Source organism: Falco rusticolus, chromosome 8 (genome assembly GCF_015220075.1).
Source record: "Falco rusticolus isolate bFalRus1 chromosome 8, bFalRus1.pri, whole genome shotgun sequence".
Taxonomy (NCBI): Eukaryota; Metazoa; Chordata; class Aves; order Falconiformes; family Falconidae; genus Falco; species Falco rusticolus.
In genome coordinates this window covers 3,452,024-3,479,815 of record NC_051194.1, presented here as the reverse complement: position 1 = coordinate 3,479,815, position 27,792 = coordinate 3,452,024, and the positions used below count along the sequence as shown (strand labels likewise).

At 53.8% G+C, this 27,792-nt stretch overlaps 1 protein-coding gene across 3 annotated transcripts in view; it reads right to left on the bottom strand.

Moving 5' to 3' along the window:
• JADE2 (jade family PHD finger 2) overlaps positions 1-26,853 on the bottom strand; it is an 84,023-nt gene extending 57,170 nt beyond the window's left edge. For 2 of the 3 annotated variants that reach the window (XM_037396871.1, XM_037396873.1), the window contains exons 1-4: positions 25,937-26,533; positions 19,247-19,304; positions 16,235-16,320; positions 3,739-3,896 (exon numbers count right to left, since the gene is read on the bottom strand). In XM_037396871.1, the coding sequence (XP_037252768.1) occupies positions 3,739-3,896; positions 16,235-16,320; positions 19,247-19,304 (302 nt within the window). In that variant the 5' untranslated portion in view covers positions 25,937-26,533. Of the gene's footprint in view, positions 1-3,738; positions 3,897-16,234; positions 16,321-19,246; positions 19,305-25,936; positions 26,534-26,747 lie in introns of those variants that run through there. The other variant, XM_037396872.1, reaches the window with a different exon arrangement.
• Positions 26,854-27,792: the final 939 nt, after the last annotated feature.

Genomic DNA, 27,792 nt, shown 5'->3' with positions numbered 1-27,792 from the left:
GCGGCTGCGTACAAGGTGCCTCTTGGGGGGCAAGAGCCACCCCTGAGGTGGGATGCAACTCTCGCACCCTCCGTGGCAAAATCTGCTCGCTGCCGACCACCCAGCCCAGGAAACAACCAAACCGGGGGTCCCAGGGTGGTGGGCTGAGGGTTATTCTGCAGGCAGTGCTTGCCTGCTGTCCAGCTCCCGGGCCCCCCTCCCCACCTCCCTCTAGGAATTTCCCATGGAAATGGCCATCCGGAGCGACAACTGGATTACCACCGGCACCCTGCTGCCACAAACCTAAGGGCAGGATACTCTGTCTCACCCTTGTGCTGCACCTTTGAGATGGGGGGGAAAAGCAAAATGCTGCCCCGACAGCGAGGAATAGCGGCAGCTGCTGGGCTCCACATTTCCCAGTCTACAAAAAGTATCACTGTTGGGATTTTTTTCAGCAATTTGGATTGGCCGTATCTGACGCAGGGAGGACCCGTTGGGTTTATGTGAAATTTTTTGAATAGGGAAAAAGAAAAGTTTGGAAGCCAAAGGGGACAGTGGTGCAGAGGCTGTGGGGCAGCAGCTCAGCGAGGTACCCACGTGCTGCTGGGATGGAGCCAGGGGCAAATTAAAGCAATTAGACTGGGGAGGTAAATGGAGTTGTAAGGCCTTTTAAGGCTGTTCTCTTTAGGCAGATGAAATAATAGTCATCTCTTGTGAAAAAATAATGACATTTCTCCAAAAGAGGGCAAGTCGTCTAGCACTGGAGATGCAAAAGGGACTGCAGCCTTCATCTGTCCTTGGCAGTCTGAACGCTGCTCTCCACGAGAGCGCTTCGACTCTCACATCAGTGACCCAAGCGGGACAGCACTGAGGGCAAGGACGCTATCAGAGGGAGAACTGCTCAGGAGGAGCACACCCACCTCTGCCGTGCCTTCTGGTGTGCGTGTGGAGAGATGCTGTCCTGATGTAAAAAAACTGGCAGTGTCACCGCCTGTCCCCCTGAGACATGCATCATGGCCACAAACCAGGTGCAACCATTAAGGCTGCTGTAAAATGAGCTCTTCATTCCACTCACATCGCACTAGCGAAGGAGCAATATCCTGAGCAGGCTTCAGTCCGAGGACAAAGCCATTGGCGCTACGCTTGCTGTCTTGCCAGCAAAGAGACACAGTGCAGGACAGACAGACAGAGCAACAAGAGAGGAAAGACTTCCGAGGAAGCTAAGGCTGTGAATAAGTAGCACGATCCCGCAGCAGTCCGGGAGGAGCAGCCTGGGATGAGCGGGGCATGCTGCAACCCAGAGGGACTGCAGAAATCCACCTGGGATTAGCTGAGAGGGATGGAGCTACTAACCAGCATCTCTGAGAGGTCACAGAGAACGGGTCAGATTTCCCAAGACCAGAAGATGACGCATGTTATCTGCCTTTAAAAATAAAACTCAGGGAAAACCACTGAAACACATCAATAAGCCATCTAGATGAATGCAGGCAGAAAATAACATGGGATAGGAACTGTCTGACGTGGGCTGGGACCTCTGTGGTGGGTGGAAAGGAGCAGATGGGACCCATCTCGACATAGCAAGGCTTCCACGTTACCTAGCAGGAGATGCTCCCCGGTGTCCGTGGGCTCTGCTGAGACCCCTGCGGGGCCAGGCTGCCTCCCGCAGCACGGGGTACGCCTGCTCAGTCTGCTGAGTCCAACTCTGATAAGTGGGAAGTCACAACGTCTTTGGAGAGCAAGGTTTGAACTCAAAATGGTGTCAGGGAATTGAAGACAGAGCTGGAACTATTGCAAGAGGCAATCTGTCAAGGACTAGGGAACAGTGCCGAGCTCAAAAATAATCAAATGAGTAAAATAACCCCAAGAATTAGGAAATTCTTCAGAGGAGAATCTGACAGCAGAAGTGAAACCCAAACTCAAGGGGAGGGGGCAGCACCAGGCTGGGGGGGGAGGTTCTGATGTCCCCTCCGAAGTTTGTAGGCATGTCCCTGTGGTGACATGGGTGAAACCAGGGGAAGCCTGTTAGACGGCCACAAAAACATTCACAACTGCAGCAAACACAGCCTTTGATGGAAGCTTAAAACAAATGGATCTGCTTAGTCTCAGGAGAGAGGACCGAGAGGAGACACAATAGTGGCCCCCAAAAATGGCGGGGGAAATGGGAAAGGGCTGGTGCCAGAGCTGGACAGAGTGGGAAGGATGGCCTGCACCAGGCTCCGCTTGAGGAGCACCCCTGCACGGGAACACGTGGCACAGACAGAGCTGCCCCAGGACCCCCAAAAACAAGCACCTGGAGAAGAGCAGGGGGCGCATCTGCAGCCTGCCCCGCGCGCCCGCAGCCCCTGGCTCGGAGGGCTGGGATGCAGAACCCCGGCCGAGCGCTGGGGAGCCAAGCCGTGCCCTGCAGCCCACTGCTCCGGCTGGCTTGACACGGGCACTGCCAGCGCCGAGCTATCACTTTTCAGCTGGAAATAGCACCGGCATGAGCCCTCAGTCGGGGAGCAGAGCACTTGTGAGTCCAGACTGCGGTTAGCTGTCAAAGACAACTAAAAAAAGATATTCCGCACATAGAGGGTTTTTTTCCCCTTTTTTTTTTGGCGTTTTTGTGTTGGGTTTTTTTTTCTTCCAAGGATTAAATCAACTCAACGGCCCCCTTTACAACTTCCCTTTTGATGTGTTCAGACTCATTAAAGTTTCATTTCTTTCTCTGCTGTCCCCGGGGGAGGAAGGGGAGTGTACACAAAAGTTTACTTCAGAAGCGGGGTCGGCAGCTGCAGCAGCAGCTGCTGTTGCTGTGGGACAAGCGGAGCCTCGCCGGCCCCCGCGTCGTGCCCAAATCCCTCGGCAAAACACATCCCCCCGCAGCCGCCCCGCTCCCACCGCGGCCCCAGCACCATGCCGGCACAACGCTCCCGCCACTGTTTTTGCAGGATGCGTGCCCAGGGTCACACGCCACCAAGGGAGCACGCCCGAGCTGAGAAGCTCCTGCAAACCCCACGAGCTTTTGGGTCCGACCCTGCAATTTTTGGGTCCCACCCTGCAATTTTCTGGGTCCCTTCCCAAGCTCCAAGTTCCCCCCACCGGCAGCACCAGCTTTTCCCCCACGGCATCGGCCGCTGCCCGGGGATAATCCCCTGCACACAGCGAATGGGCAGCAGCTCCCCCACGTTATTTTTTGCTTGAGCAGCTGTTTAAGTGTCTATTTTAAAACTCAGTTCCCTATTTTAAAACAGCTAATGAGACACCGATCTAGGCCAATAGACGTCGTCTCTACAAGGTCTGGGAGATGCCTGTTTATTCGCTGGGCTCCCTTTCCCAAGCCCCAGATCTCAGCATGCCCATCACGTTTCCAATATACACAAACCGCTTACATGGTAAAGAGGGAAGTTTTTAATTTAAGGGCCAGCTCCCGCACTCCTGCCATGAAATACCAGTGGTACAGCCACGCGCTTCTAGGCAGAGATGCACCAACCAGCCAGGCAGAGCCTGACATTCCAGGTGGTTTTCGGCTGGTACTTTTTTTATCTTCCCTTTGACTTTTATCAGGTCTTTTTTAAAATTCCCCAACTAAGAGCAAACAAGGAGCTGGCCTGCCTGGCACAGCTCCTTGCTGCCGCCTGAGAAAAGCTGGGCACACAGAGAGGGACTTTAAGAAAGCAGCTGCCCATGGCAGGGTGCATCCCCTTCCCGTGCTCTCTGAGATGATGTGCACCCCAGCGAGGCCGAGGGGACCCCGCAGAGGGGACACCGCTCGCTTACCTGACCACGGGCTCGGGGATGGCCTCGGCACTCGCTGGCACCTGGACGCCCTTCTCCCACTCCTGCCTCCAGGGATCGGCCAGGACGTAGTACTCGTCAGGGCTCAGCTGGAAGGAGTCGGGGATCTTCATGGCCGTTATCAGATCCGTACGGAAAACCTGCACCGGAAAAAAATAAATAAATTCATCCAACAGGCAGAGTGAAGGGGTCTGGCACAGCCTGGGGGCACGAGCACCCAGGGGGGTGCCCTGGGTAAACGGTCCCCAAGGGAGAGCGCGGCAGGTGCCTCTGTCCCCAGTGGTATGGCATCAGGGCATTGTTTAATGTCACCTACAGGGTGAGGGTTGTGCAGGAGAGCACGACGTGCAGGTAGGGGCTCCCCTGCTTGGCCACGCAGCGCCAGGAGCCCCAGCCCTAGCAGCTACAGCCCCTCTGAGATCCCTGAGACAGGGCAGACATGAAATCCAGCTGCAGGGTGCAAGCTCGGCCAGGACACGGGCTGAAAATTGGTATTAAACTAAAGAAACAGGCTGCTTTCTCTTAGGGGATGGATGTTTTCAGCATAGCCAATATGTACTCCAAATGCCAAGGGATGTATAGCACTGGGCTTCTCCACATTCAACCTTACCAGGGCAAATGATGGTCTTGACATAAATGAAGCTGTGCGAAACACAAAGCCATCTCATTGCCCCGAGCACCTTCATGTCCCCATCACACCACCTCACTGCCCTGAGCGGGGACAGCCAAGTGCTGAGGGTACCCACCAGGCCTTGATGGCTCCACTGGTGATTGCACACCCAGAAGCAAAATAAAGTCAGGCTGGGTTATGTTAGAGCTGGAAAACCCCAACTAAAAGATGATCTAGGTGCCTGCTTACACACCCACAGCCAAAGACACGGAGATTTTTCCTGACTCAATAAACCTCCTGTGAGATCACTCTGAACCCCTCCTCTATGAAAATCCTCCGGCCCCGTGGACAGTGAATGGGCTCGTCCTCCATCTCACTTCTGGCCCTGCAGAGTTTTCCTCCAGTATACTACGATGAAAAACTCATTCCAAAAAAATCCCTCACGGTAAATAAGGTTTTCCTTCCAGAGGGTTGCCTGACAGCAATGATTCGAGCAATCCTGCCTCTTGCAGCACAAAAATAACTTGTAAATGAAAATGGATGATTTCTCCTCTCTACCATCTGCTATTAGCTGAAATAATAACTGGCGGTGCCAGCAATCATGCCTGGACACCATCTCACTCCATCCACTCCATCCCCGTTACTCCTGCGAGGCAGGGATGGATCAGGTGCGTTCTTCAGACACCGTTTAATCTGTTCGCAAAGTCTATTCTCCAAATGAGTATTGCTTTGTCAGAACCACAATAAGTAAGACGATATGGTTTTACATTTTCGATACAAAGGTAACACGCTTTGCGGAGTACCTGGGAAGCCAAATCAGCCGAGATGCAGGAAACTAGACATTAACTAAGACCGCTGAGACCAGTATTTAGGTCAGTTTGTTTAATCCTCAGAGTCTCAGCTGCTAACCCAATTAGAGTTAAATACAATACAAACAACCTTTTCTATGTTGGGACCTCTTTGAATTTTACCGGCACCTTCCTCCTGATGATGCATCTGCTTGCAGACATTTCTGATTACGTCTATATAAACCTGATTTGAGTTGGCCAGACATAGTCTCAGCGCATCCTTCAACAAACATAATTAACAGCCTACATATTACAGTCAGAATTAAGCTCAGTTTGAGAAAGATCAGGTTCCTTTAAGTCTCTGTGTGCTACAAATGCATGGTTAGAGATGCCACAGTAACCTTTTAATATGCTGCGAGTGTGAGAAATCCAAAAAAAAAAAAAAAAAATAGATGTTAATTAAACATGAGAAGGGATATGCGAAATAGCATTGTCCTTCCAGTGCTGTGTCTCTGCATATCAAAATAAGTGAAGTAACGCTGCTGCGGCTTGTTTTCTAAAACACGGTGTAGAAATACACGTTCTTGACACACCGGCACTGCCAGGGTCACAACTTGAGCAACAGCATCTCTGCAACCCAGTTCAAGATGAGGACAATGAAAGCCCGAGCGTGCCTCCCCACCTCAGACCGCTCTGCTTTGGTGGACGAGATGCTCCCTGTGCCTGGACCACATGCGGGTGAGGGCAGCACCCAGGGCCAGTGCCAGCTCCCTGCTCCAGCCACCAGCCCTGGGGCAGGAGCGTTGCAGCACTTCGACACTGCTCGGTTTGCACAGGTGTTACAGAAAACACCAGCTTTGGAGACGCTCGCCCTCGGGGTCTGTGGGCAAGGCCAGGTAGGAATGGTTTTCAAAGGTGCTGGCACCCAGCTGGTTTTCAAAACTCCTCAGGCTGCACCCTGCTGACAAGTAAGTGCCCTCTACCTCCCTCACCACCCACTCAGTCAGCTCCTGAGGACATCCCCCTCAGCTCTGCGGGGTGCAGGAGCATTGCATCCCTCTTTCATGGCATGCAGGAACACCCAGCTGCTCCAGACAGGTGCCGGCACAGTGCTGGCAGCGCAGGCAGGGCCCCGGCAGCAGCGCAGGGCACAGGCACACTCATGCTCCCGCTGCGGGGACACGGCCGGGCAGCCAGAGCAGAAGCAGCGATGGGGGACGTGGCACTGCCCTTTCCAAGGCAACCAGCCCTCGGAAGGGTCCAGCCATGTCATTAACCTGCCCTGAGAGGTATCCCCCCCTCCCTGGGATGCTGGCACCCCCACAGCAGTGCCCTTTCCAGAGCCTTACCCAAACAAGGATCCCCACTTTCTTTTGCAAAGTCAGCACCAGGTGACAGCTTGAGAGGTGACAGGCCCCATCGCTTCGAGGTAACACCAGATTTATGTCAATCCTGGCCCATCACCTTCCTCCTGCCAATGAAGAGGCAGACGGAGGATCCTGCAGCGCATCAAGGAACCAGCCCAGGGAGGAGCTGGCAGTGCTGCTGGGGAGCCCCGGTGCCCCCCAGGGCTGCCATCCACGGGTCGCAAATCAAACAGCTCCAGCTGATTCTCGTGTCAGAAACTAAGCACACTTTGCTTTGTTTATAGCTATTACTCAGAAAATCTCTTTAGTGCTCCCAGTTGTTTGCTGGGGTCATGGCTTCAGCGGTCCAGGTGCTCCAGCAGCTGGCCGTGCACCCCACGCCACTCACCGCCGCTCTGAACCAGCAGGACCAGCCTCATCAATGCTTCGCAACATCCTCAGCAGATGCAAAACCCTCCGGCAAACTGCCGCGCCTACCTCGCAGGCTCTGTGCTGGAAAATGCAGCAATGGGATCAGCCCTCGGTGTAATTTCTCCCCTCTGCATGATGCAGATCCCAGGCTTGTGTTTTCCTGCATTAAGTCTTCCCCAAATTCATCCCTTCTGGCTTTTCAGCTCACATCAGCATAGAAGATTAGTTTTAATTTTAAGCCAAATAAGCACGATTGTATCTATTTCCCTGAAGATGATAAGGCACATCGCAGGCTGGATTTGCAATCTCACTACTTCATTTATTTAGTCCTTCTTGGAAAACAGATAAGCTCGCCCATCCAAAGGCAGCATGCACGCCCGCACTTTATCACAGCAACGCCTCTGTCTTTTCATGAAGAACTGGAAATGCTCAAATTATTAACTATCAAAGCAGAACACTTTAAAAATGATAGAACGGCACAGAAATTGTAAAGGAAAGCAGATCAGTTGTCTGGAAATCTCCCAACAGCTAATACACTCAAATTGTAATCTAAATGTCTTTTTGTTTTGAATTGTCTGGGATTAGGGTTGGGAAAAGACTCAATTATTCTACTCAAACTCTTCTGAATTATTTATGAAAACCAAATAAAAGATAAATTGGGCACTGATGAACTGAGGACCTGGCGGGGAAGAGAAAGTTGGGTACCAGAAAACAAGCAATTCTCCCTCAATAGGAGTGTTTACTCTTTCTCCCCGTCCGCAGGAGCTGACAAATTGTCTCGGCAGCTCAGCTGCCCCGCTCCCCCCGCCACCACCGCAGCCTGGCCAGGCGCTGCCCTCCCCTCCCAGCCTGGCAGCGGGATCCAGTTTATTGCCTATCGATCTGCCGGCAATGGGGAAGGCCAAACCGACACGCTCACTTTATTACCTCTGCTCGCTCAGGAACTGCAGGCAGGTTTCAGCAACGCCTGGAGATGCATCGCCCCGATGGCCAGGGGCCAGGCTCGCCCCGTGCTAGCATCAGCTTTGAAGGTGGGGGCAGAGAATGTGAAATTGCAAAATCCCAAGATATTTTTGCCTTCGTATTTCCAAGCAAGAGGGACCGAGAGTCAGGGTCGGAGTGCTTGCGCAGCCTCAGACCCCAGGCAGAAGAAAAGCACATGGAGAAAACCTCCTTCTTGGTCCCTGCTGATCCCACAGCCACGCAGGTGAGCAAAGAAGAGTGTTTCACAGCAGGGCAGGGCGAGGAAAAGGCAAAAAGAAGGGAGGTGCCCAACATTCCCCTGGGAATTGCAGCAGGGAGGCAGACGCAGCTACTCCTGCCAGGGGCTGCAGCTCTTGCTCCCCATCACCAGCCCCGGGCACCCACGGCAGGACCACCCCTGCACCCCACTACGGGTCCCAGTGCACCCACCACCACCTTCCTGCAGATTACAACACGCAAAATGTGGATATTAGGAGTGAGAAGTAATAAAAACACTCCCGAAGGTACTGTTCCTCGGCACGGCATACCCCACGAGGCAGCAGCGGCAAACCAAGTCCTGTACGAAAGCAGCAATCGATGCAGCAGCTCCCATCGCCTCCTCTGCCGCTGCCACTCCCCAGCCTCACGTCTCCCATCGGCCTCACGTCTTACTTCCCAGACGGCTTTCCCTGCTCACACCTGTGTCACTCCTACATGAGGCAGCAGGTTAATTCCCGGTGTGATCACACCGACCTCACGCCATGGAGCAGGCTCTACCAGAGCATCCCAAGGAGGACACTGACCTCCCCCAGCAGCTCAGGCCACCAGCACAGGGGTCCTGCTGCTCCAGCTGTCCCACCAGCCATCTGGAGAAGCTGTCTGATCACACACACAACCCAGCCAGATCTTTTTGTGTAGGAAACAACTTCTAGGCAAAGTTGCTCCCTGGACCAAAGAACCACTGGGCAGCCAGACTCGAGCTCACCCCTCCTGTCCCAGCACCACCACTGCCACCCTGGTCCTGCGGATCCAGCCGCTCTGGGTCAGCTCCACTTCCAAGGTCTGCAAGCCTTTAAGTTACCCTCGGCACTCACACCTCATCGGCCAGGCAAGGCTGTATTACCCAACTCTACTATCTCCCCATCCTTTCAGCCCACCAGTTTGTGGTGTTGGACTGATTACCTCCCCGGGACAGCCCGTCCCAGTGGTCCAGGAATGCGAAAAGTCACTGGGACACCAAAGCCATTACATTCCCCAATGATACATCAGTATTTTTTATTATTTCTGTAATTTGCTGTTGTGAAGCAAAAGCTGTATCAATTTCATCTCTCTCTCAAAAAAAAAAAAACAAACCAAAAAAAACCCCAGCTAATTAAATAGAACACATCATCAGATTTTCACATCCTAATGCTTTACTTGGGTCCAGCCTGGTGCGGGAAGGATGCTCCTGTGGTTATGGCAGAGACCTGCAAGGCAGGGGCTCGATTCAGCTCCTCTCTGAGCTGCACTGCCTTGAACACCGAACATCGGCCGCTCCGCCTTGCCGAGGGTCTGCTGCCTCACCCTTCGGATGCAGCCCTGCAGCCGCTCCCTGCACCCTGAGGCAGCTGCGAGGCACCTCTGGGAGCTCTCACATGGACCAGCACCAATTCACCGAACATCTGGACAACCTCAGAGAGAAACACTGGCCCCTGGGAGGAGACGTCCCGGCACACAGTGCCTTGCCATGACGGGAAGAGCGATGGGCATGCCATGGAGCATCACAAACGCTGCGCTCCCATCCCTCCCTGAGCAAAGGGCGCTCAGGCTGTGCTGCTCTGCAGCAGCGTTCCTGTTCCTCCTCCTCCTCCGCCTCTCCCCGCAGCCGACCAGCCCCTCTCCCAGCCTCTCCCCCTCTCCATGCAATCCTCCTTATCGGTTCCCTCCAGGTTCTTTGACTCACTCACAAACCCCTCTAATAAAGTGGCCGGGCGATCTCACCGCCATTCAGCTCCTGCTTTACATGCTCCGTCAAGGCCTCTGCTTTTCAAGTGATTGCGCCGCAGGTCTGAGCCCGCCACTTACCCCCCCAGCCCCACACACCGACCCAAAACCACCAAACTCGGATCCCGTGGCGATGACTTTTCGCTCCTACGAAACCAGCTCCTGGGTGAGAGCCAAAAAGCCGTATCTGTTTTGGGCTTTAAATCAAAACGAATAGAAACACTCGTCTAGCGCTGGTTTTAATTAGCTTTTCAAACAGCAGCCGGCCCAGGGATTGCCACAGAGGATCCGGCACAGACGCTCGCACCTGGCGAGGCCTCGGCATCGCCCAACGGGGGTGCTCATCGGGGCTGCGGGCCCCAGGCGCCTGCTGCAACCCAGCCCAGGTGAACACCAGCTCGGAAGGAACCAGACAGCTCAGGCAAACACAGATGGGCTCCAGCAGGCCGGGTCCCCACGCACCCAGCGTTCCGAGCCAGCGGGAATTGTGTTACACATTTTCCCCTGCATCCGCACCCAGCTGACCTTGGAGCTCTCAGACCTTCCTCCTGGGGCAGAGGGACAAGCTCCGTCCCGCCTCCCAGTCCCGGGATGGGATGCACTTTTTCTTACACGCAGTAACAGCTGTACCCCTGGAAAGTTTTAGCAGAAAAAAACCCTTTGCAAAGCACTCCACACTGCAAAGCACCACTATGAAACAGAAGAGAAATGAAGCTCATCGTTCAAAACTAAGCGCATGCTGGGAAGCACAACGTGCTCACTGGGAAAGGGTGGACAGGAGCGATGGGAAGGGACTGGCCACAGCCTGCATCTGAAATCACACATTTGCATCTGTCCCCTCCTATGACCCAACAAATCTGCAATCCTTCCCCGATGCCCTCACACCCGCAGCAGCGATGCAGGACCTCGCACAGACGACCTCTCCGTAGCGCAGGCAACACCGAAGGACGGGCAGCAGCAGGTCACCGCACCAAGGATGCGGGAGTGCTTTTTGACACCGAGATAACAGGTTTTCTTTAGATTTTAGCCCAACACACCTTTTTTCCCTGCCTGGCTGCAGTCCTGGCAGCCATGTCCCATGTACCCCCCTGGCCATAACCCCCTTGCTCCATTCACACGCGGACCAGGGGTCTCCGACTGCCTTGGCTGCATGGCTCCCCCCTCATTTCCAGCCACTGCTATTAGCCCTTCGCTCTCTCAAGCATAAAATTGTTTGTTGTAGCTCATGAGTCACAAGGATTTTTAGAGAAAGAGAAAACAACGGGAACAATGGGAGCCCTGGGAATACTTTTTGGTTGTACAAACTGTCTTCATATCAGCTTGAGCCGGCACCTCCATGGGTGCAGCCCTCGGCTGCCCAGCCCCACTCCCCTCCACCCCCCCCCAGCCCTATTTCCCTGCCATTATATCACATTTTTCTAGCCCCTTCTGAAATGAGACGAGCGGTGACATTCGGTAGCAAGGCTCTGAAACTCGGCAATGCCTAGTGTGCATTTGTAAGCAGTGACATTATCTGCCTGTGGGGAAAAAAATACTTACTCTTATGTTCATTTGGGAGCCAGCCTGCTATCTCTTCATCTAGTCTTGTTTCCTCTTGAAATGCTGAATGTTAAAGATTCAATGAACAACAGAATTTAAAATAGGAACAAGAAGCATTTTTGTCTGGCCCTTCTCAGCCTTCAGAAGACAATAGTATTAATCTGTTATCCCCATGTCAGCTTGGGAAAAGTGACAAAGCCACTGCAGTCAAACCTTTCAACAGAGACGGATTTTCTCCTCATCCAGCCCAGTAGAAGCATGTCCAGTCTTGCCTGGCCATACTCATAAAAGCCTTTCTTCGAGCACCGAGGGCCCAAGGACTAAATTCGCATTGCACTGGCCATTATATACCTATCACAGGGAAAAAAACAGGATCTAATGCACCAAGAATGACTTTTTAGAAGGGAAACGACAAGCGTGTTTGTTAAAAGGGTTAAATCCCTACAAAGAGATATAAAAAGACATCTTTCAAAACTCGGAAGTAGTATCTAAACAAGGCAAGCGGAAAATAATGTAAATTGTATAAATTTGTGGTTTCCCCTTCATCTTGAACCCTGCCTGCAGCTGCGGTGCCCTCGCCTCCAGAAGGTCCAGGCCGAAGGAGAAGGGCGATGAGGATGTCCGGGGAGACCAGCAGCACCCGCAGGAGAGCTGAGACTGCGCAGGGCTCCTCAGCTCAGCAAAGGGATGGCTGCAGGGGTGTGAGGCAGGTGGTTTGCACAAAAAAAGCAGGGTTTCTCCCCTGGCCCAGCAATATACTCCAGCAGCACAAGTCCCTGCAGGGTCGTGTTTTGGAGCCTAAGAGCTAATGACTAACACAGCGGCTACGGCAGTGACTCAGAGGCAGCATCCGAGGGAGTCCCCGGGCCGCTGATGGCTGGGAGCTGGCAGATAGAACCGGTGACTATCATTACACACTTGCCTTGTTCTTCTGTTCTCTCCTCAGACACTGACAACTGTTCGCTGTCAGGAACAGGAGAGAGGGCTTGATGACTGCAGTCTAACCAGCGAGGCTTGTGCTCAGATCCCCAGCAGCCCTATAGCCGGGGGCAGGATTGCACTAATGTGCCACTAAAAGAAGCAGAAACCTGTACTCAGGCACATCCTATTCCCCGCTGCAGACTCAGCATCCAAGACAGGCAGGACCTGAGCGAGCATCCCCCTCGCCCCAGCTCCCGGGGCAGGGAGGGCTACCAGCATCCACTCGCAGGGCTCCTTGGCCAGTGGCACCCAGGGGTGGGTACTGGCCACCACACTCTGTCTGAGGCCAGGTTCAGCAACAAACCAGCTCTAATGAGATTAATTAAAATGACCAGACTGGTAGACCGCTATCACTGCAGATGCAAGAAGCTGCTGGCAGCTGCCCACATCCATCCTCTGCCTACAGGCAAGGGCAGGGCAAAAGAGCCATGCCCCTGCCTGGGGCTCCATCAGCATCGCACCGGGGCTCTGCCTGGAGGTCTCTGCCACCCATGCGTGGGGCAAGGGAGGACAACTGTCACCTCCGCAAGGGAGGCAGCCGAGACGGGGGCCTGGTGCCTGGGACATGTCGCGAAAAGAGCTTGGGCAGAGCCCCGTGACAGGCACGGATAAATATAATCACCCTCCCTGGCAATGGCCCCCTTCGCGGATGTTTACAAACAGCTCAGTACTTTTCCATGTTAAGAAGCTTGTTTTTCCAGATGCCTTGTATAGGGTGGTTTTTAATGTGTATAGTTAATCCCTTCTCACAGAGTCTTTCATAATAAACATCACCCCCTGACCTGGCTAATAACTATGTAACACTAATGGTTTTGATTTTTTTTATCTCCTGCTCAGGTTGTCAGGGGGAATGCAGACAGCAGCTCGCGGAAAACCAGGGACACGACTTTGAGAGGGGCAGGAGAGCTCGGCGGTTCTCCATGCACACAAACCCCCCAGCTCCCCCAACCCATCCTCCAGCGTTGCTGCCCCTCAGGATGAGCCCAGACCCTCTGCACCCAGGCAGCAACTCAGCTCTTGATAAAGTTACAAGCCATACATAAACCTGGAGATTAGCGTTTTAAAGGGCTTGTCCTGCCCCAGAACATTTGGGGCAGACTGCTGGGGGGGGGGCGGTTAAACATTAGATAATACATTCACCATGCTCCCCCCTGTTACCCTCCTGTGGTTTCCATCCTCCGTGGGATAGCAAGGAGAAAGTACTTCCCTGCTCCATGTGAAGTAGTTTGACAGAGGCTGGGTTTACATTTTACACTACTCAGTACTTGCTCCAGTGGGCCACGACATCCATCCCAGCCTGTGCCTGAAATCCTCCAGAGCTCCTGCGAGAAATCCCTGAGGACATGCCGAACCCTGCAGCGTTTGGCAGGCAGGACCCCACACATGGACCAGACGGATGCTCGCCCTAAAAGCACAAGTTGGGTCTCTCATGGAAAAGTTTGGAGGACAGTGTCATAGAGGAAATCCATAAACCAGCGCTCACTGGAGTGACCTCCAAACCATGACCGTTCCCCACTACAGGTCTCGGACCTGCCGTGCGGGGCAACCCCACGTCCAGCCCCAGGGACACACTCGGCTGACCCTCGGGTCTCACCTGGAGCCGAACTGAAGCAGACCTGGCTGCCAGCAGGAGCCCTGGTAAGGGGAGCGAAGCGGAGGTCTGCACCGCTCTCGTCTGCTCGGGCTCCCACCACGCTTCTGTACAAGATGGTTTGTCAGCTTGAGAATCCTGGCCAAACTCCAGCTTGAGTAATTGCACATCGCCTCCAAAATTCCCCTGGAGTTTCAGTTCAGACAGGCCACCGAGGTTCACTTTCTGTCCCAACAGTTGCTAAGCCGGGCACTCTTAAGCCTTTGCTCCACTTTATTCGTTCCAGAGCTACATTTTGCTGAGAACTGTCCTCTGGGCATAATGGAGCATGACGCAGAGGGACGAGCCTGGCCTCCTTGGGCCCCACGTTTGATGTCTCCCTGGGTGCTGTGGACTAAGATCTAGTTTTCACTCCAGCTGTTGTGCAGCAGCAAAACTTGGAGCCAGGTCTGACCATCCTTCACAAAGTGCCAACGCATTTTCACTTGAAGTCTTGAGCTTATACCCAGTGACTTCACTAGCAGCCAGGTAAACTCCTAGCTGGGTGATAAACTAATTCATAGCAAGGACAAAAGCATGTCTGTACCAGTGGTGCAGACAGAGGTGTCCCAACACAGGCTCCCTGGGAGGAGGGTTCTACTGGGCAGCAGAATGGCACGTATGGCACTGTTGGTGATGCACGAGTCAGATCCTCGTGCATGTGGCCAGCTCTAACGCCAGGCATCTCTGTGGGACTCCCGAAGGCACCCACGCAGCTAAGGTGGTGCCTTTATGGACACATCGGGCACAGGGACGGGCAGTTATTTCAGAGAGGGGGTAACAGTGTCCCAGGAGGAGGAGATGCCCTAAATGCTTCATATATTTAATGGAGGATACAGCTCACAGAATACAGCCCCTCCCCCACTTCGAGAGAACACATCTATAACAAAAAAATGACATTACCAGCCCTAAAGTGCAACTTCCCAACAGCCCTGTCAGCAGCCAGTGCCACCTGCACCCCTGGTTCTTTGCTCTCTGGAGTGCTTCCAATCACCCCAGCTGCTAACAACAGCGTCTCAGCCCCTCTCTTTACCCAAGGCACAAACAACTTGGCCTTTCCAAGTCTCTGTCCACCACCAACACATTCGATATATCAATGTAAATCCATCAGAGTGGTAAGCACCAAGTGCAGCTGTAATTCAGGCAGTGACCACAGGAAAACCTCAAAATCTCTACTCAGCTAGATGCAAAGGGAGTATGTTAGGCTTCTGCTTACCGGGCCACAGCCTCAGAAGAGGTGATGTGGGGACTTGGGGAGGATCTTACAGCCTGCAGGTAGGCACTAGCCATGCCAGCTTCACCTGCTCCTAAACTCAGCTCTGCTTGACTTCGGAGCCTGGTCCAGAGGAAAGGGAATGTGAGAACAACGTCCCTCCAGCTTTGCTCACGCTGCTCTTGAAACAAAGATGACCACCACTAAACAGTGCAGTTGCTACAACAGCAGCTCATGCCTGGTATAGTTTCCACGCCTAGTGGAAATGTATCCGAGGTAGGCAAGGGAAAGCAGGGCACAGCATCATCCCTTCCAGCACGCTCCCGGGAACCACAGCTCCTCCTGACCTGGCCCCAGACCCTGCGGGGTGGGCAGGGGCAGTCTGGGCAATGCCCCCCAGGCTGGGCAGCACTGCCTGCACCAGCTGGCAGCCAGGGAAAACCTCCAGCAAGGTCAGTCACCAGTGGCCTCAGCTTAATGCCCTTGAGCCCCGTGACAGGAGGAAACCAACACAACATAATCTGCAACTCAGCTGTGCTGTCTCTCATTTCACGGCGCTCTTGTACCTCCCACTTATCCCCGGGGAGGAGCCTCCACGCCACCACCGCACCACCCTCCCCTGGCACCAGCACCACCCCTGTGCCATCAACAAACAGGCACCCAGGCAGGCACCCAAACCAGGGAGCCTCAAGACGCAGCCACCCCAACGCCACAGGACCTCCCAATGCCACCCAACTCAACTTCTTCCCCCTTGCATCAATCAGCAGGGATGGAGCGGGCACAGGACCCCCCACCCTTCATCAGTGATGCCCGCCAGGTCCCTGCCAGCTGGGCTGGGGCTCTGCAGCGTGCGCTCGGGCTCCTCGGGGGATGCCCTGCCCTGGCACCCACTGCCCGCAGCCAGCCATGGGCACGCCGGTCCCCGCTGCACCCAAGCGAGCACGACCCTGGGGAGAAAACTCTCCTTTGGCAAAAGCCTAAAAGCCCACGTACCTCAGAGGGCTTCTTCTCCTTCTGCCGTGACCAGGTGGACTTGGTATTCGGAATTTTGGAGCATCTGGAGGCGGACGTGGCGTGACCTGCAATGAGGCAACAGAGACAGGTTACCTGGAAAAAGGACGAAGGTTTTTCTGTATCTTTGTCACCAGCCCCACTGCCACTGCTACAGCCTCCACCAACACCGTGGGTCAACGCTAAGAGGCAACAATACCTTGACATGGCATTACTTTCATGCACATCTCAGGGTACTTCACCAAAACAGACTAACATCACTCTCCTGCTGCTATGGATGATGAAACAGAGGCCTCTGACATTTAAAAACATTGTTTTGAAATGCAGACACAGAAATGAGAAACCCAAAGTCATGAGTAAGAAGAGCTTCTAAAAGGAAATGAGCCAGGGCTCCCTCCTGGAATTAGGAATCTATTGGGATCAGGAATTAAGGAGATAAGACTAAACGTTTTCTAACAAGGATGCTTAAAGACAAGCTGCTGAACTGCTCGAGGACTTCAGACCCCATGGTCAAAAATATTCACCAAATTGGGTAAACCTCCTCTGCTCATGCCAGGACTAATAATTTCCACGCCTGTCTGCAGCTCAGCATCTAGTGGGAACCACCCAACAGGACACATCAAGCGAATGCACTTAACACTTTTCAGTAGTAAGAGAGCATCTGCTTTGGGATTTGGGATTACTTTACTCTGGGAATATTACAAACGGACTCTCAGCATTCCATCTGGAGCACTGTCATCACCACCGCTACTGCCTCCACAAGGCAAGGGCAGCCTGAATTGTGCTGGGCTCATTATGTTATTGATCTTTATTTCCAACCCATATGCGTTACTATCACTTAAAAAAAAGCTCTATGTATTTGGTAATAATAAATAATAAGCTAATTACTGGCATCTTTTTATAATAAGATCTTCTAAATTGCAGGACCCCTCCAGATTCCACTATATAAAAATCCTTTTGCAGACATGCAACAAATTAACTATCAACAGGCTTATTTAATGATTTTATCCTTGGATCGCTAAATAGGAAGAAACAACACTTCCACATAAGCAACTGCCAAACACAATGGAGCCGTGCACGCAAGGACTTCAGGAGGACCCCTGGCCAGGAGCCAAGCCGGGACAAGGGACCGGGGCTGTCTGGGCTGTGGTACCACCGCAGTGGGAGATGTCCCTCCCTCCACCAGCTCAGGCAACTGAGTTTTGCTGTAGTTCACCCTGCACTCTTTGCTTGCGAAACCCACTGTCTTGCACTTCCTAAACTGAAGACCAGATCCGATGGCACCAGTCGTTCCCAGAGGACAGCTGTTCTTCTGACTGCAGTGCCAGGCTGGATGTCATTAAGGTGGGCTCCACAGGAAATTTTTTTTTTTTTGTTACCATTTTGGTACGTAACAGGACTGCATAGGCAAAGCCCACAGCAGAAGTTCCCATGCTGCAGCCACTGGGAAATGCCGCTTTACTGGGCGAGCTGCTCTCAGCGCTGCAGCAGCAGCCCCACAGCGTGTCCTGAGCGATGGAGTCCCTAACTCCCACCTTGCCCCCTCCTCCCAAGCTACAACGTGGTGCAACAACTACGGAGACTTAGATAACATGCCGCTACCATCCTTTCCTGGCGGAGGCATAAAAAAGAAGGTCATCACTTTCTTTACAATTATCCTGCAGGAGAGCATTTGTCAACAGCTTAGATACCACCTGCAGCATAAATATCCAAGCCCAATAGAGATAAGGCCACGTTGTTTAATACCATGATTAAAGATGCCTTACCCCCGAAAGGCAGAGAAGCCAGCTAGTGCGGCTCGGCTGGGTAAGCCTTTGAGCATCTGGGGATTAGGAGACGGGAAGTTTGGAGCACAGCTTCCAAAACAAACCCCTTTCTGAGATAGAGATGTTTTATTTTACAAGAAACAAGTTGGTGTTGACAGAGCCTGAAACACTTTCTGTAGGCACGGCTCAGCCCCCGACCCCGCCGGGCTCCGGCAGGACGGGGGTCCCCTCTGGCAGCCAAACAGCAGGTTCCTGTCGGTGGTAGCGGTGCAAACTCCACTCACGCTGACAATTTTTTTGGCTAAAGCTGTGGGAACGGCAGCCAAACCCAGCAAGATCAGCCTTTCCATAACCCCCTGTAATCTCCCCATCATCCTGTTAGGAAAAGGCCCAGAAGTTTAGTGTCTTTAGCAAAGTCCCTTTCGTTCTCGGATATCCAGCAGCCAGATCCTGTAAAGTGTGGAGAGCAAATTCCTAGCACAGCCCAGATGAAATTACTGTGACATTCGTAAGAAACCAAGAGCAACTAGTAAGACACTCCGGAGCCCAGACAAGGGATTAGACTAGTGCCTTGAGGGTACTGAACGCTACGGCACTGCGGTATGTCTGCAGTGGGTGAAACCCTGGAATCAGTGGGAGAGGAAAGCGCTCTATTTATAGCCAAAATGCAGCACATTTGCACATGTTTATTGTTGAGCACATGCTTCTGTGCTTTCCTGAATGAGGATGAAGTGAGGTAGATGTTGAAAAGCAAGTGTGGGCTTGCAAGCTTTGCCGGCTTGCGCCTCATCCCTTTTCCCACATCACTCTTCAGCTCGCAAGAAAGGAACAAGGTGGCTCCGGTTTTATCCTGACTCCAGCAAAAACTTCCCCTTTACCCAGTACAACTCAATCAAGAGTTAACTAGTCTAGGCTGCAGCTCCCAGGAAAGGGCAACTTGTCTACAAAGGGTGCTTGCTTTGTTAGCAGCTTTACAATCGGCAGCCCTCCCTCGCCCAGACTCCTCACACGAGGGAGACACTCTCATCAGTTAAGAGGAGCCACAGCCGAGCGTTTAAATTGGTATCAGCTTGTTGCTGCATTTCTGACAAACCCAGCCCGGCACACAATTCATTGTGCAGAGACTTCCCAGTAAACGCAGTATCTTCCGCTCTTTGCAAAGTAATTATTCAAGCGTTTTCCCTGCTGGAGGTGAATCTCATTCAAAGCCTTGAATTAAAGGTCTTACTGTCAGTGGTGTCTGAGTTATCACTGCTGATCGAGTACTTGCGTCGTTTTTCTTCCATCTGTAACAAAAGAAATTGAACATTACACTTAATGTCCAGGAAACTCAACTCAGCACCAAATCACTGTTATTCTGAATATCCGCACACCGTGTTATCCCAGCCCCAGCCTCACCACAGGCAACTACCCAGAGGCTTAATAAAAGGAAGAAAACAGTCCTCATAAGGCTTTTTTTTCCTAAAACTTTAAGGGTGTCAAGCATCTCTCCACTAGCTTTCCCCGCTCCTAGGAGGTACAGCCAGTACACTCTGATCACTCAGCTTCAGTGGCAACCTGCCCATGCAGGACTGGTGACCAAATGGCTCTCCCTCTGCAAGAGCATCGCCACAGGAGGATGCCCCACCATGGACCGCGGTGCTGTTGGACAGGACAAAAGACATCCTGTGAACCACCCATCTGGGCTGCAAATTTGAGCAGCGCACAGACAGAAGCATGGAAACTACGCACACTCTCAGTATGTCTGCAGGGGGAACTCCGAGCATCCCCAAGCTGCAGAGGACCCCTGTGTACAATCAGCCTGGGGTTTTACCCTCTGACTCATCTTCCCACTCGGGCAGTAGCTGCTTCTTTTAAGACTTCTGCTGTATATGTCACACGCGTGCCAGCCAAGCCTGAAGCACGCTTCCCATCACCCAGAGCTGCTCTGCTTGTGCCAACACAGCCGGGCAGCCCCCCACCGGCACCACAGCTCCCGGCGGGGCCAGCGAGCGGCTTCTGCACAGCTGCTGTGACTTCTCCATCCTCTCAGAGACAAAACCACAGCAGCGGGTACCACTGCACCGATCAGGACAGGAGACCCACTTCAACCTAAACTGCTGATTTGCACTGTGACCATGAACAAGCCACAGAACCACTTGAAATCAGCAGGTCCCCCTGAACTCGCCCCTCAGGAACCCAGCGCTCAGAGCTGGAAGTCAAGCACCTGTACCAGCAGATGCTTAAAAAAAAAAAAAGGCGGCAGAACCAAAAGAAAAAAAAAAAGAGAATTAAACTTTTGAAGACCCCAGTTTACCAGTGTGTCTGGTGGACGATCAATGTGGCCCCCAGTACAGGGCTTGGGGAGCTCTGGATGGGAAGGGCTACCCATGTACCTGACATCTACCCAGCAGGCTGTGAGCTAAAACACACCCACAGAAAACAATGTGATCGCGTGGAAGTCTCCCTAGCACCTTCCGAGATACTCTGTAAGAATCTAAGGGTGTTAACATAGCACACACACTACTGCTGCTGCAAACGATTAAGCGGGAATGATAATAAAACACTGGTTTTGTACGGTTCAGTCACAGCAGGTACTAGCAGCCCGCAGACTGGATAGCAGGCTAGAGCATGCCACTTCCCCCCAAAGAACAGGAAAAGTTCCACATAAGCATATAAAACCCTTGCAATGCCTGTATTTTACAATATATGTGCTATGTTTTATCACACCATTATAAGGGATAATACTGCAAAGTACCATAAACATTTTAGCTATCAGTGTTGTGGCAAGGCATTGCCCTGTCAAACATGACTTAAAACATTCCTTGAGAATATGGCAATATCAATACTTTCCCCCAGTGATTCCAGGGGAAACAGATGTTATTAGACCAGCCTTGTTCCAAGTAGCCATTAGATTTTGCTCGAGGAAAATGATATTGAAGACAGCTCTAACTGCAGTTTACTTACTTTTAGTGGAAATTCTACCTGAACCTTTTAAACTGGCTCCTACTGGTTTGAAGTGACAAACAAGCTTTCGCAGCACAAAGCCAGAGTTATGCTTTTATTGATTCTGGAGTTCCTAGTCACAGAGATTAAAGAAGCCAAAGCCAATGGGGAAAAGAAACACCGGAGCTGAAGCAAAGGAATGCTACTGATAGCCAGTGAGACTTCCAGTGTCTTCCATCCTTGCCTTTACAGCAAGACATCACTACCCTTCCAAGGGAGGGAGAAAAAGCCGTATGATTAATGCACAGCACAGGTGTCAGGATGCCGGGACTGGTTTTGGCTCAGATATGTATGTAAGAAAATGCACTGATCATCCCTTTAATTGAACTTTGTCCCTGCATCCTGCCTCCATCCTACACCTACCCACACAATACACTCCTAGGCGCTTGCTCTATGAAAGCATGAATTCACATACAGAAGTGGTTCACAGTGCAGGTAAATAGTGGCTCTACTTCAGTAAATCATTTTGCCACTGTCTGGCAGGATCCAAGACAGCATCCTCTGAATCAAACTGCATTACATTGCTCTGAATGAAATTCTAGCTTGAGCAAAGTACGGACATCTGCACACAGCAGCACCGCAAGGCAATCACTGCCTGGGTAGGGAAAGGCACACAGCAGCCCACAGGTACACGGGAGCAAAATCTGGGGCCAAAACCTCAGGGCTCAACCAGGCCCTGTCAGAAATCAACTTGCAGGCAGCGCTAAGATGATGCTGTTTTCTGAGGGACTCATATTCTTGAGCAGCCAAACAGTAGTAAACCCCACGGTACTTAAAGAGGAATTTACTGTAGAAGAAGGGTTATTGGGCCATTTCCCCATCTGGAGCACAGGGTTATAAAATCTGATGGTGGCTGGGCGAGCCATGGGCTCCCCACACCCCTCCAGCAACCAGCGGGCGGGGGACCCATTGCCTCCATCCCTCTCACTGCCAGGGCTGGAGCTCCTCGCAAGGAGCGAGGTCTCAGAAGCAATCCAGTTGGTGTACTTAAGCAACTTAAAAAGTCTCCACAAAATACAGTCTCTGCTCCCAAATTAATCTTCTGTTTACATTAGAAGCTAATTTCACCTTTAACTGACCCATTCCCTGCATGGCATCGTTACTAAAGTCATAAACAAATACCAAAAAAATTTGTAATACTTTGAAAAGGTCGCTGTTAGGTCAAACTTGGCCCAAAATCTAACTTTTACAGAGCCAGAAACCAAGAGAAAGGTTTCTATGTATGCTTGCTTAAAAAATTCAAACAGAAACAGATGTGGGTTTCTTTTATAAACAAATGAACATCCCCCTGAAGTGTCTGCAACTCAAATCCACAGGCATAGCCCTGCTCTAATGCCTGGAAACCCAAAAACGGAATGGCTTGCAAACTAGCACATGTTCAGCATTGCCTTTGTTCAAGCTGAGAAAGGCAGATAAATGCTAAACCAAGGAAGATGAGGGCCCAGCATCAGCCTAAACAAATGTAAATCACTAGGGCCCGGGACAAATTAGCCACAGGACTGGCGGTAAAATTGAGATGATGGCCTCAGGCTGTCTGATGCTGCCTCACAGCAGGGGAAGGCTGAAGAAGAGCTTTTGGAGATGCAATTTTGCCCAGCCCATGCAACCTGGGAGAAGTGAAGGCAGCAGCACCCATCACACACAGAGGTGCATGTGCCCTGACCCTGCGCTCCTGTCCCACCTGGGCACTGCTCCCTGGGCAGCCCCACACTCCCACGCACACTAAACTGAAATGCCTCATCCAGCCTTCCACCAGCAAACAACTCCTCCACCATCCCTGTGCTCTGGGGAATCCGCTGATGCTTCCCAGCTCCCCACAAACTCTTCCTTACATCAAGTCCACGTGGGATTCAAAGCTCGGAGTGGCATCACAGCACCCTGCGCAGGGGCTGTTTGCAAGGATGAACCATTCTGGACCTTGGCAAGCAAACTAGAGAAATTCATACATGCCCACACTCACTGCTTCCACAGGGAAGAGGCAGAGAAACCTGCATAAGTTGCAGTAAAAAGAAAAAGTATTTGGTCATCACCTCTTCCCAGCGCCCACCCGCACGTTAAGGGATGCGCCGCGCTCGGTCCCCCTGCGCCGTCACCTCTGACGCCGTGACAGTTGAGCAACACCGGCTGAATTATGCGCTCTGTTTGCGAGCTGCAATGAGACTGCAGAAAAACCACTTCCCTGTTTGTTCTTCCAGCACAGAAATCGGAACACAAACAGAAAATAGTGCCCCCAGCGGCACGCACACCGCTCCGGCCAGCCCGGACCCCGCTGCCAGGCACCCCCGCTGCCAGGCACCCCCGCTGCCAGGCACCCCCGCTGCCATCGCCCGTGCCCAGGCGGGTGACGTGGGGTCGAGGGGCTGCTCTCGACGGTTCCCCTCCGCGTTATCTATTTGCTCTGTCTAGGAATACCAGCCCGTTGTTAGAAAGTTGAATAAGGAGGGTGGAGGGCTGGAAGGTCCCAGCCTCTACACCGCGGGACGGCTGTCCTGGTCGGATCGCCGTTTCTCATTAACAATAGTGGAGTCACGCGCTGCTATAGGAGGCTCTGAGAGAGCAGCAGCATCCCCCACCACAGGCACAGCCCCAATTCCACCGTAACAGAAGAACAAACTTTTTGACCGAAGGATGCGCGTCGGCGGTGCCAACAGACCGTCAGCAGACCTTGGTGCACAGCCCTTCACACCTCGGGGGAAGCCACGCTGCTCCTTTCCGAACCTCCCTGGTAACCCTGCAGAGTGTAAACGCAGAAAGGCGCGATGCTGGTACCCAGGAACGCTCGTTTTCTGGGCAGCGGGAGCCTGTCCCCGCCAGCCGGGGCTCACCTGCCCCTCCGCAGCCTGCCGTCAGCTCCAGCCTCTCCAGCACCAGCCCCGGTGCCCAGGTGAGGAGCGAGCCATGCCTCTGCTGGAGCAGCTCTGCTTGCTGCCTCGGCTCCCTGGGGCAAAATTTCATCTCATTTAAATTTAAAACAAAACAAGCCCTGGTTTACTTCCTGTGCTTTGCCTTCTTCCACATCTACATGGGGATTTTTTTTCTTTGCTCTTCACATTTATAACTTCGCTTGCCTCTTCTGACTTGTTACCCTCTAATTATCCAATTTTTTTTCTTCAGCAAGCCCAGGCAGAGCACAGGTAATCGCAAAGGTTACTGCATTCGGGGCCACCCCTGCCCTCAGGCAAGGAGGGAGCAGGCAGGGACACCGGGCAAGGGCAGGGACACCGGGCAAGGGCTGGGACACCGGGCAAGGGCTGGGACACCGGGCAAGGGCTGGGACACCGGGCACGGCTCCTCGCCGGCAGCCGGCTGCCCCATCCTGCAAGTCTCTGAGCATCCGCAACTCAGAGGAAAATCAACAGGAGCTATGGGCACTCCAAGCCCTGTACCAAATTCCCAGGGTAAGGCAAATTCCCAGGGAAAGGCAAAGTGCAGATCTCATTCCAAACGCCTCAGCCTGAGGACCACCTAGCCACCAACTTTCAGAACTTGGTGGCAAACGCTTTAAATGAATCGCATCTCCCTGCCTACAGACCTCACGTGCACCCTCCCATCCTTCCCTCCAAGCCTTCATTTTTGGACATCTCCCTCAATTTTCCTAGGAAAAACAAATTTAACCTTTGATTTAACCTTTCTGCCAGCTATTTTTACTTCTATCTCAAGCTTATTTTAACCTCAGTAGCCAATAAATGCTTAAAGGTCAAACACCATTCCCAAGAGCCGGGCTCCCTACCCCTGGGAGAAAGGCTGAGATTACTGATTTTTTCGGTTTAATGTTTGTTCCCCCCAAGCAAGATCCCCTCTTAGCTATGTCCCAGCGGTGGGAGGGTCCAGGCTCAAACCCATAAGTAAACAATTTTCACTGTGGGTGCTCTGAGGAGCTGGGAGTTTTCCTTGGGAATGCCATCCTTCCTACTCAAAAAGCGCTCAAGATGTGCAGGTATGACGATATATATATATAAATACATTAATTTTTTTTTTTGTTACTGTTATTTTTTCCCTCCCGATTGCACCCGGGGCTGACACCCAGCAGCCCCCCACCCCCACCCCCCCCGCCGCCTTTGCGGCGCTCCCCAAGTTGCCGGCCGGTGCCTGCAGCCCCCGCGGGGGGCGGCGGGGGGGCCCGGCAGGTGGGGCGCTGCCAGCCCCGCCGCCCCCCGCCGCTCGGCAGGTGGGGAAGGGGCGCGGAGGGACGGAGGGGAGGCCGGGGACCGGGAGCCGCCCCGCGGGACCCCCGGCAGGGCCGTGCGCCGGGGGATGCTGCAGGGGAGCGGGGCCGCCTGCCGAGGCTGCCGAGCGCGGGGAGCGGGCGGCGGGGAAAGCCCCGCGGCGCGGCGGCCGGGAGCGGGGGGAAGGAGGGAGCGGGGGGAGGGCAGGCGGGAGCCGGCAGCCGCCACGCCCCCGGGCACCGCCATCCCGGCCCCGCGCAGCGCTCCGCGCCCGCGGCCCCGCCGCTCCACGGGCCCGGCCCCGCGGCAGCGCAGCGCGGGCGCGCAGCCCCGCACCCCGCGGACACCCCCCCCGGGGCCGCGCATCGCCCCGCGGAGACGCGGTGCGTGCGTGTGTGTGTGTGCCCCCCCCCCCCCCCCGCGGGCAGGGCGCGCAGCAGCCTCTGCCGCAGTCATTAATTCGGGAAATAAAACGGCGAAGCGGCGAGGCGACCCTTTAAAAGTTCTTGTTTACATTCCCGCTGCCTCCCTCGTACACTTTAAAACAAGAGTGACCAACATGCGCAATCCACCCCTGGAAATGCTGCACATCCCCCGCCTCGCAGCCGGGGGGTGGGGGGGGGAGGGAGGGAGGGAGGGAGGAAAAATAAAAAAATAAAAAAAAAATTAAAAAAATAAATAAATACGAGCAAAGCAGGGGGAGCTGCAAAATAACCATCCGCTGCAAAATAAGCCCGTTCCCGACGCCAGCCCCGCCGAGCCTTTACCTTTGCCAGGAGAGTGTCCTCCAAGAGTTGAGCCTGTCTCTCGGGTGACGGGCGGGAGGAGGCGGGGGGCGGGGGATGCTCCCGCAGTCCCCGGCCGGGAGAGCCCCCTCGCCGGCTCAATCCGGTGTCATTGCCGGGGCCGCGCCGCCCGGGCCCTCCTCAGGAGCGCCCGCCCGGCAACTCCATGGCTGCGGCCCCGCTCCCAGCCGAGATGGCCGCTCCGCGGCGGCCGGGCGAGCCCTGCCCGCCTGTTTCTCTTTCTTTTTCACCCCGCACTTCCTCAGGCTCTGCTCGCCCCGCCGCCGCTCGGGCTCCGGCAGGGAGGCGGGGAAGCGACTTTCGGAGCGGGGACGGATAATGGTGGCGGCGCTTCCCCCCCCCCCCAACACACACACACCCCTCCCGCCCCAAATCTTCAATTTCTCCCCCTCCTGCGCCTTCCCCCGCGGCCGGGCGCAGCGGCAGGGCCAGGTGCGGGCAGCGCGGGTCCCATCCCGGGCCGCGCCGCCGCCGCCCGCCCGTCACCCCCCCGCCGGCCGCCGGGGCCCCATGGCGCTGCCCGGAGCCCCGCACGCCCGCCGGCCCCGCAGGCGTCCCGCCGGCCCTGCACACGCACACACACCCGCACACACACACACACTCCCGCCCGCCCCTCCGCCCCCCCGGCTCCGCGCTCCGCACAGGCGTACACGGGGCGGCTTCTGCAACCTTAAAAAAAAAAAAAAAAAAAAAAAAAAAAGCTTATACTTAAAAAAAAAAAACCACACCACACACACACACACAACCTTTTGGCGCCATATTAATGACGTACTTAAAATTTGCCATTTCTCCTGCGTCAAAAAGACGGTTCTTGCCCATCGCGGAGCGGAGCCGCTCCCCCCCCGCGTAGCAAACTTCCGCGGCTGCGGGGCGGGCCGCCGGCGTGGGAATCGCCGGGGAGGGCCGCGGTGCCTCCGCGCTGCTCCGCGGGCCGCGCCGGAGACGCGCAGCGCCCGCGGAAAGGCGAGCAGCGGCGGGGCTGGGGATGCGGCTGCAGCCGCAACCCCCCCGGGGGGAGGTGGCGCCCCCCCCCCCCCCGGAAAAAAAACAAACCCCAAAAACCCCAACTTTGCAGAGTTTCCGCGGGGAGGACCGGAGCGGTCCCTCCCGCTCCGGGGTGACCCCTCTGTGCCCCTCGGGGATGCCTGGGCTCAGGGCTGCCCCTTGCCAGCTGCTTCCCACCATTAAAACCAGCAAGAGTGCAGCTGTCAAGACAGAAGTGCTTTCTTAAATTAAAATAATACTCATAACGGGGTGGAGCAGTCCATACAACATAACATCTTCCCAAACTCCTGTGCACCCTATGGTAAAAGAAATTGCAGGAGTTGCCTTGCACTGTTTTAAACCATTGCGGCAGAAGGTGAAAATTCAGGTGCAAGAGAGTCCTTCAACCCCAACCCGCCATCATCTCTTCAACTTGTTATGCTGGTCAGCTCTAAGTGTGAGTTACCGGTTGTTGAAAACCATTGGGACCACTGCTAGAGCCACTCAGACACTCCCTGCCGTACATCCCTGTTCGGGCTCCTCATAATTTGCCAAACTTGAATGAATTAGGCTGCAACTTTCTGCCTTGGCAGTCTGTGCTGGCCATTTTCCGACCACTCCAAGTCCTTTGGCTCTCCCAAGGATGAAAGCGAAGGAGGAGAGGAGCCTTGCTTTGGTCATTCGAGGGTTTGCTGTGGGTTTTTGGACTGTAACTCTGGAAATGGGGTCTTGAAATTTAGCATGAGGCGGCCTTTTAGGTAAACCCGCCCAAATTAGTCACATTATTGGGCTGTGAAGAAGAGTAGTAGCTCATAACGCATGGCAAACAACAT